Source organism: Neophocaena asiaeorientalis, unplaced genomic scaffold (assembly GCF_003031525.2).
Source record: "Neophocaena asiaeorientalis asiaeorientalis breed wild unplaced genomic scaffold, Neophocaena_asiaeorientalis_V1.1 scaffold1186, whole genome shotgun sequence".
Classification (NCBI taxonomy): Eukaryota; Metazoa; Chordata; class Mammalia; order Artiodactyla; family Phocoenidae; genus Neophocaena; species Neophocaena asiaeorientalis.
The window spans coordinates 279,658-288,885 of NW_020173974.1; the positions used below are offsets into that span (position 1 = coordinate 279,658).

General features: G+C 56.8%; 1 protein-coding gene across 2 annotated transcripts; it reads right to left on the reverse strand.

Annotated features, from left to right (window-relative positions):
• Positions 1-1,093: 1,093 nt before the first annotated feature.
• JPH4 (junctophilin 4) lies at positions 1,094-8,835 on the reverse strand. Of its 2 annotated transcripts, XM_024753242.1 has the most exons (5): positions 8,457-8,835; positions 6,934-7,705; positions 3,762-3,880; positions 2,874-3,406; positions 1,094-1,947 (listed from the first exon to the last, which is right to left on the reverse strand). In XM_024753242.1, exons 1-5 carry the CDS (start codon positions 8,833-8,835, stop codon positions 1,864-1,866), a joined length of 1,887 nt encoding a protein of 628 aa, XP_024609010.1. In that variant the 3' UTR covers positions 1,094-1,863. The 2 variants fall into 2 exon arrangements, with proteins under 2 accessions (XP_024609010.1, XP_024609009.1); XM_024753241.1 differs by lacking the exon at positions 1,094-1,947 and having other exon boundaries at positions 2,577-3,406.
• Between the last annotated feature and the right edge of the window lie 393 nt (positions 8,836-9,228).

Genomic DNA, 9,228 nt, shown 5'->3' on the forward strand with positions numbered 1-9,228 from the left:
CTGGGGACTTGGTCTGGTCCTTCCCTCTCCCCGCCCCCATCACGGGACCCCGCCCCTCCTGAGCCGACCAGCAGAGCAGTCTTGAATCCTCTAGCTCAGGCCTTCCTGGTTTGGAGTTGAGGGGAAAGAACACTTAAGTATTTAGGGCCGGCGAGAGTGTAATAACAGGCCTGGGGGTCCCCAAGAGGGCTCCTTTACCCGGAGAGCCTCTGAGAGCTTGGTTTGAAGCCATCACACCCAAAGGAGAGGACAATTTCCCCCCCCTTTTTTTGAAATTTTTTATTAATATATTTTTTTTTGTTAAATTTCTTTGTATATTTTTTTTCCTGCAAGACTTGGTGTTGGTGGCACTGTTGTAGTTTAACTTCAATCCCAAATTCCATGAAATACAACTTAGAAGTAAAGGTTGAGAGGGGAGGAAGAGGGAGGCAGGCCAAGGAGTAAACAGAGTTTGACTAGAAAAAAAGAAGAGTTTGTGTGTGGTGGGCATTCCCAGGCAAGGCCATTCCTTGAGGGAGGGGGTTGGCAGGCAGCTTGCCTCTGCCTCATGCAGGGGAGGGAGGAAAGATCCTCTGGGGACCCTACAGTACCCTCTTCCTAGGGCTTCCTGCCCCCAGGGGAAAAGCTAGTACCAGGGATCAGCCACAACCTCAAACAGGGCTCTCCATCCACCTCTCGCCCGGGTTTGACTCTCACCTCTGCTGTGCCTGGAAAGTGTGTGAGAGACTGGCTTCCTTTGATCCCCTCCTTCTGTTGGTTTCCCATTTCACAAGATTCTGATATGATGGGGGAAGGGATATAACCCACTTAGGGACTACTAAACAGCTTCAGCTGCCCTGTGAATTCTTATCAGCTTGTCTGGTTTGTTCTCCAGAAATGCCTTCCCAGCCACTACTGCCAGAGTTGGGGAGTGGGGTCCTTGCTCAGGTGCCTCTAACCCTCTGCAGTACAAATGCCTCCTTCAGGTCCCTTAGAAATTTAATCAAAGGCCACACGTGAGTCCAGACCAACCAAACAAACTTTTAGGGGGAGAGAGAAAGGTGGGAGAGGGTGGGCTTGGCTGCATTGGACATTTTCTTTCCTTTACACGTTGCTCTTGACATGGCATGCCACCCTAGGGGGTTGGATGAGGGGCTGGCTGTTGAGGAAAGAAAGAGGGAGAAGATGCTGGGGAGCCATTCTACTTTTCATTCCCCTCATCTCCTTCAGGGAAGGATGGAGCTCGGCAAGAAGCTAGCTCAGTGCTTGGAGGTGAGGTAGGATCCTCCAACGTCAGAGATGGAGGCTGCACCCCCTCCAGCTTTATCACTAGGCCTCAGAGGGACGCCAGGCCCCTTGGGTCAGGGAGTCACAGCAGCACGGCCAGTGCCTCGCCCAGGATACAGTCTTCTCCCGTATAGAGTATACCCCTTCACCATTTTCTCCTTCCTTTCTGCTCAGCTTCTGGGAGACTCCTCAGGACACCAAACCCCAACCCTCATCCAAGTTCAGGTCTAAAGAAAAGGCAGGGAGGGTGTGGGGCAATGGTCTGACTTAGAATTGTGTGTCTCAGAGAAGAGAGCGACTCTGAGCGAGAAAAGCCCTTCATATGTAAACAATCTAGAGAGAGGAGAGAAGGGAGAGAGAAGGGGTGGGTGGGGAAGGGAGTGAGGAAGACGGAGACAGAGCCAGAAGGAATGAGAGAATCTGAAAGGAGAGAGAGAAAGAAAAACAAGAGAGAAAACCAGAGGGGGACAGAAAAGAAAGGGAAGGGAGAAGAGAAAGAAAAGAGAAAAAACAACCAGGAGGAAGAGAAGAGAAAAAGGCAGGTCAGAGGAGTGAAGAGGCAGCAAACCAAAGCCAGAACTAGGCCAGGCAGGAGCCTCAGGTGAGGAGCTGGGAGAACAGGAATGCCAGGCTGAGGTCCAGGAGGGCCACGGCTCCCACCACCAACGGGTTGGCAGCTCCCTAGAGAGATGGAGGAAAATGCAGTCTCAGTGCCTGAGGACCGGGTCCAGCGACGGGTCTCACCTTCCTGCCCTGGCTGAGGTGGCAAAGCAGAAGGGTCCCAGGCACCTCTCCTCAGGGGCCAGAGCAGGGAAATCTCCAACCTTTGCTTTGGATTGGAAAACATTCCTCTGCTCCCAGGCAGGGCCCCACCCTCCCTCTGGCTCCCTCAAGTCAGCCCATCCTCCCTTCTCCTTCCACTCCCCTCCCTGCAGCACGTGGCCCAGGCAGAAGGTGCCTGGCCTTAGTATCAGACATTGGCAGCAGCAGCTTTTACTGCAGCGAAGCAGAGAGGGGATGAAGGGGTGAGGATGTGGTTGCTAGGAAACAGGAGAAGGCCTGGAGTCCAATCAGAGTGGAGGGTACTGGGGAAACTCCACCCCTCCCAGTTTTCTGCCTTCTTCCCTATTTCTCTTCTTCCCAGGAGAGGGAGGGAGAGTCAGGGTAGGGAGGGAACAAGCTTTTCCTTTTTTATTTCTGGGCACCAAAGAGAGAAAGTGTGGAGGTGGGGGTGGAGGTGGAGTAGGAAACCAGGAGCCGGAAATGATATGAAAGGAGAGCAGGCAAAGATGTTCTGGCTGTACTGTTAATTATTCGTAACCTTGGTGAGTTACTGTAAGTGCCTCAGTCCTCCCGTGTGTCAAATGAGGGAGTTGGACGTGAAGGTCTCTAAGGTTCCTTCCAGCTTGCAAATTCTCTATTTTTTTGAGGTGGGATATAGTCCAAGACTGGGCAGGCAAAAAGGAAGCTAAGTGCAAATCAAAGCCCCTCAGGGGATCAGAGAGAAGTCTGGAAAGGATGAGAGGCCAGGCTTTGATAAGAGGGACCAGGAAGGATGGGAGACTCAGAGGGCACAGGGCAGAGTCGGGGAGGGGAGGGTCTCTCACCGGCTGGGCGGGCCTCTCGGACGCAGCAGCCTCCTCAGCCTCTTCCATCAGGCACCCGGCTTCAGGACCCCTCGAGGACAGGCCCCTCAGGACTGGCAAGGCTGTGGGCTCCGGCTCCAAGCGCCCTGGGGTCCTCATCTGGAGCAAGGGCTCTTCATCCTCCCCTTCCTCCTCTCGAAGACTTCCGGAACTGTCGCTGCAGCCTCCGAGGAGTGGGGAGCCATCTCTGGGCTCTGGTCCCTGCAGCCCAGCCTCATCCTCTGCCTCATAGCCAGCTAGTTCTTCTGCCTGCTCACCGGGGCCCCCCCACTCCTCAGGCCAAGCTTTGGGGCTGGAGAAGGGACCTCGGTCCCCTCCAGAAGGCAGTGGGCTCCGGCAGGCAGGGGGTCGCCAGGGTTGGCGGGAGGAGGCAGGGCTGCTGGGCAGTTCAGGGGAGCCCTCTGAGGGGGTCAGTCCATTCTCGTACACCCCAGGGCTGTCCTCATCCAAGGGCTCTGTGTCAGAACCTTCTGAGTCCTGCCTGGGTCTGCGGCCTGGGGCAGGGATAGCTAAGAATCAGAGGGGACGAACTGGCCTTGGGCTGCAGAAGCTACAGCTTTATCCCCCTGCCTGGGCGCCTCCCAGGACTCTGGTACCCCCAGGTTTACAGCCTCTCATTGCCAGACCCCAACCCCCTAGTCCTATGACCCTATTTCATAAATTCCTACTTCGCTCCTCAAACAACTGGGCCTGGTCCCCACCCCCTGTCCCCTTAGGTCCTCATACCCTGGCCTTTCCCGCCCCTGTCCCCTGCAGGGATTCCCTTCCCCTTTCTCCATGCCCAGGCCCCCCAGCTCCCCAGGAAGCCACCCCCTCCCCCGGCCCCGCCCCAGGCTGCCCACGCCTCACCTGGGGCCTCCAACATGGGCTGCAGGTCCTGGGCTATCAGTTTGGCCATTCGAGCTGCCTCCACAGCCTTCTCGGCGACACTGCTGGCTGCCACTGCCTTTAGAAGGGCGTCTGCTGCCCTGTTGGGTTCCAGGGACACTTGTCTTAACAGACCTACTCCAGTCCCTTGGCCCAGGTCCCCACTGCATCACAGCCCCCAGATCTGAGCTCACCTCTGGACTCCTCACCCTTGCTCACACTCTGCGAGCTGCTCCACTTCCCGGGCAGGGCAGCCGGCCTTCGGTTTCCTCCCCTAGATCTGGGCCGAGCTTGCTGTCATCACACCTTCCTGCTCCTCTCTCACTCCCTCCACCATTCCATCCAGTAGTAACACTTCCCTTCCTCCAGCTGCAGGGCCAGGCCCTCCCCACTGCCCTCAACTCTGTTATTCCATCCCTGTCCTGCTCCCTCCCAGTGACAAATGAGGCCTCACTCTCTTAGCACATCTCTCTACGGCTGCACCTGCTTGGTGCTCACAAGCTATGCCTCTTTGCTGTGTTGCTACCTCTTGTTATGAGAATTTTACATCTTGTTTTCTTCAGCCACTTCTGTTATCACATCGTTCTCCCTGCCCCCGATCACTGCCACTGCCCCCCGCCCCATTTCCTCATTTCTGAGCTCTGGAACTGGAGTAACGGTGGGTCTCCCCTTTCTGCTACTATCTATTCCCTCTCCCTGCTAACATGCATGCTTTCTCACCATTGGGATTACACCTTCTAAGAGGTGAGCTCTTAATCTCCCTTCCACAACCCCCTTCAACCCTGCTCTGCTCCTTAGTTACAGGTAACCTTGAAGCATTATCAATCCTTTCCCCTCTGTTTTTTCTCAATTCTCCATCTGGTGTCAGATGTTTCCTCAATTTTCCCTTCCCTTTTACCTTCTGCTGTTAATCATAGATGCCTTGTAATTACTATTATTATTTAACATCTTTATTGGAGTATAATTGCTTTACAATGGTGCGTTAGTTTCTGCTGTATCACAAAGTGAATCAGCTATACATATACATATCCCCATATCTCCTCCCTCTTGCGTCTCCCTCCAACCCTCCCTATCCCACCCCGATGCCTTGTAATTAACTAAATTAGTTCTGTAATCTTGACTGAAGGTGGGGCGTAAAGGATCAGAGGTAGAGGTAATCAGATATACTTGCCAGGGGCTTGAATGCATCAAGACCCATGACTCCCTCTGGCCCTGGGCCTGTTGTATCTGGTCTAAGAAAGCAATCTGGGTATGGGGGTAGGGAGAAGGGTCATGGTGTCCCCTGTCATCTTAGGTCTACTTCCTCTCTATATACCTTGGGAGATATGGTCAGCCTCCTCTCCTCAAACCTGGTGGGTCAAGACCTTTAGAACCTGCTTAGAGGGATCTCAGATAACCCTGCTCTTCTGTCTTAGGGCTTTCAGGATCTATATGCCTAGCCCTGTCCTGAAACTGAGCTGGTCTCAGAGTTTAAGGCAGGGGATGAGGATCACAGTTTTGGGTTGCATTGAGTTCTGTTGGCAGCCAAGAAACTGCAGCATTGACAAGGTCCTGTATTTTTGACTTTGGAGGGTATGGTTGATCAAATCCTAGCCAGTAGACCCAGTCAGTGCTCAGGCATCAGGCCAGGCTCAGGCTACCTGGCAGAGGCACCTACTGCTGGGGCCCTGCTGTTTCCATGGCAACCAGCAGCCAATCAGGTTTGCCAGGCCTGTTGCTGGGGAGACCAACCAGCCTCCTCCCACTGCCTGATCTTTCTGGCTACTGAGATCGGTTTTTCCTGCACATGCCCACTCCCCATCCAGCCCGAAGTGCTCCCTGGTGCTCTGCCCTCCCCCTTCCCTGGCTCAAGGCCCTGGACTCTAACCATCCAGACACTCGGATATATCTACAGATAGGCATTCTCTGGTTCAGGCATCTACTCTGGATATGACCTGTTTACTCACTCACACACACACACACACACACACCCCTTGTCATCCATTTTACAAACTCACTGAAGCATATTTGGACATATCTTGACTTTTCATCCTCTGAAACACTCTCAAATTCAAACAAGATCCTTCAACTGTGCCCTCCCTTTTAAAGAAAAACCAATATCTAAAAATTCCTATGTGTAAATTGTATAAATCAGGGGCTTATGAACTCCTTACAAATAGATTTTTGGTTTTCTTTAGTCACAAGCCATATGCAGCTATTAAGCACTTAAAATGTGGCGAGTCTAAATTGAATGATGTACTCTAAGTGCAAAACACATATTAGATTTCAAAGACTTAAGAAAAATGGGGGGGTATGTAAAATCTCTCCTTATTTCATATTGATTTTAGGTTGAAATGATAATATTTTGGATATATTGGGTTAAATAAAAATATATTATTTAAATTAATTTCATTTGTTTCTTCGTAATTTTTTCATACAGCTACTAGAAGATTCAAAATTATGTACTAGGCTTACATTATATTCCTACTGGACTGCACTGCTTTAGATAATGAGGTTCCTGATGCATGAAATGTAATCTGATTTGCAGAAAGAAAATTTCATTTATAGGCAAGTCTCCTCCCCTTCAACCTTTATCCGTTGGGTTAAGGGAGGCAGAAGAGATAAAGCTGAGAGGGACTATCTTTTCAGGTGGATAGATCAGCTGTACAAACTAGACCTTCCCGAGGCCTAAGGCTGAAATGATAGCAGACTGTGGGCTGGCTTGGATGTGGTTACGGATGTACGCTCCCTGTCTCTCTGCTGGGGGCTGCTGCTCCCAGCAGCAGAGTCCTGGAGGCCGGATCAGCTACAAGAAGAGGAAGACTAGCAACATGTCTGAGTTCCAAGAGGTTTCCTGGGCCGGCACAAGGCAGCGCTCATTGCTACTCCCACACACAACGACACACATCCCCACAAAAGACACTGAGACACGCTTACAGTCTAACAGGGCTTTCCTCAAATACCCAGCCACCCACAGTTACACCCACGTCCACCTGCAGCCTCAGATATAAACACCTCAAATACCCAGGGCTACAAATGCCTGGCCCTAGGCCTGCTCTTCCCCACCGGGCCCTAGGCCTTGTGTCTTGGTCCTCCTTTAGGCACCGCCCCCTTCCTTATCCCCAGGGTACCTTCTCCCCTTAACCCCGCTACGGCCTCTGCACCGGGCGCCCACCTGGCAGCGGCGATCTCCTGGCGCTGGCGGGCAGCGCTCACGGCTCGACGGGCGCCCTCGACGGCCCTGTCCACCTTCTCCTTGACTTTGCCCCTCCGAAGGGCCAGAGGAAGAAGGCTGCGCACGCGCCCCCCGTGCACCAGCCGGTTGCGCTTGTACTTGCCCTCCTCGCGGGAGCCGTCGGGGCGGGTGGTGCGCCCGTAGCCGTGCCGCCGGTTGCCCAGCCACTCGCCCTCGTAGCGCAGCCCGTTGGAGCGCTGGCTCACGCCGTAGCCGCTGCGCCGGTCGGCGCGCCATTCGCCCGCATACACCTCAGTGGCCGAGCCCTCGATGAGGGCGGGCGGCGCCGGGGCCGGGGGCCCACTGGCCTCGGAGCCTGGGGGTCCCGTGCTGCCCACTTCGCTGCTCACCTCGCTGCGCAGGGAGCCCCTCTTGCTGCCCAAGGAGCTTCGGCGCCCGCCCGCCCGAAGCCCGCTGAGCAGCAGCGAGCGGCGGAAGAACCCGCCGGCCGCGGGGGTGCGCTTTCGGCAGGCCGCGCTGTCAGCATCCCCAGGCCCGGCCAGCACGAAGCCTCCCCGGGAGCCGGAGGCCGGGCTGCCTCCTTCGTCGCCGGTCAGGGGCAGGGGCGGGGGCGGCGTCGGGGGATCGCTGTGGCCCGAGTCCAGGGAGGTGCGGCGGGGCGAGCGCAGCAGCGCCGCCTGATGGTAGGGCACACTCTGGCGCACCCCGTAGCCGTGGCGCTTCCCAGCCTGCCACTGGCCCTGGTAGGTGCCTGCGCGGGGCGGGGTAGGAGGGAGAGAAAGAGTCAGGACCCGCCGCTCCTTGCCACCCCCAGCCCCATGCGCCCCTGGAAGCCTAAGAGTCGGGTGGGAGAGGTGGGGGCAACTGGCGTGGAGGTCGGGGAAGGGCACTAGGAGCCGGGGACAGGCCAGGTGGGGTCGGAAGGTGTGGAAGAGCAGAGGGAAGACAGGCAGGGAGTGGGAGATCCGTGGATTAGGGCCGTGCAGGTAGACAGGGGAAAGGGGGAGGGACAGACAGGCTTGGGTGTGTGAAGGACAGACAGTCCAGAGGGTGTGAGGACAGGTTGACGGGGGTGTATAGATGGCATATGACAAGCAAAGAGAACTGTCAGGGGCTGACTGAGGAAATGTGAGGGGACAGGCAGAGCAGAGGTGTTAGGGACAGGCAGGTGGAGAGGGGAGGTGTGTGGGACAGGCAGACAGGGTGTGTGTGAGGGTTAGGTAGATGCGGGGTGTGAGGCTCAGGCAGACAGGGAAGGGGTGAGGGCAGGCAGATTGGGGAGAGGGAAAATCAGGCAGGGGACAGACAAATAAGGAAGGCGTGTGTGATGATGGGAGGAGAGGGCAGAAAGATGGGCGCAGGGGCGCATATTGATAGGGAAGGCGTGTAGGATAACAGCGGGGCACCGGGGGTTGTATGGCTGGGGAAGGCATACGCGGGGCAGGCCAGCGGGGAGGCGCACGCGGACGAGCAGACAGACAGTAGTGGGCAGGGCCCCGCACCTCCGTCGGAGTAGGTCTCGGTGCCGTAGCCGTCCTGGAAGCCGTCCTTCCAGAGCCCGGCGTAGCGCAGGCCGGACACGCTCTCCCACACACCGCTGCGCCCCTTCAGCCCGCCCAGCCACTCGCCGCGGTACGTCCAGCGGCTCTTGCGCTCCACGCCCAGCCCTTCGCGCTTGCCCTGCTGCCAGTGGCCCTGGTAGCTGTGTCCGCCGGGCCCCGTGAAGACGCCCAGTGACTCGAAGCCCTGCGCCCAGCAGCCGCTGTACTCGCCCTGGGCGCCGGGCCCCGTGCACACGCCGTAGCCATGTGCCCGCCCCGCCTCCCAGCCCCCCACGTAGCAGCCCCCGTCGTCAAAGTCGAACTTGCCCCCGGGGGACATGCATGTAGTTGGCGCGGCCTCAGCCCCCCGGTGGCTCAGCGCATCCTGGGGCTGGAGAAGCCGGCTGGGGGCCTGGGAGCCGGGCGAGGCCTGGGGGCGGGGGCAGTTAGACCGGGGCCAGGCAGGGGGCGCCCAGCGCGGGCAGGCAGGGCCGGACCCTCATCCTGAGTGGCTGCGGAGAAAGAGGGGGGAAGTGGCGAGCGAGGCCCCTCCTCTTTGCCCGTCGCTCCCTGGCCCAGTGGCTCCGGAGCCTCAGCACCGCCCCCCAACCCCCCACCCTTCAGCAGCATCTTCCAGCAGCTCCCAAGCTTTGGAGGCACGGGGCTCCCCCATCCTCCGTTCTTGTAGAGGGCCCCTCCCAGGGCTTGGGGTCCTAACCCCAGGCAGCAGGGC

What these genes read in the sequence shown, in the direction of transcription:
- JPH4 (XM_024753241.1), bottom strand. Translation starts at nt 8,835, where the DNA reads ATGTCCCCCGGGGGCAAGTTCGACTTTGACGACGGGGGCTGCTACGTG. An exon ending in CAGGAGATCGCCGCTGCCAG is followed by an intron (nt 3,881 to 6,933) that starts GTGGGCGCCCGG and finishes GGAACCCAACAG; the next exon opens with GGCAGCAGACGCCCTTCTAA. An exon ending in GCCCATGTTGGAGGCCCCAG is followed by an intron (nt 3,407 to 3,761) that starts GTGAGGCGTGGG and finishes TCCCTGCCCCAG; the next exon opens with GCCGCAGACCCAGGCAGGAC.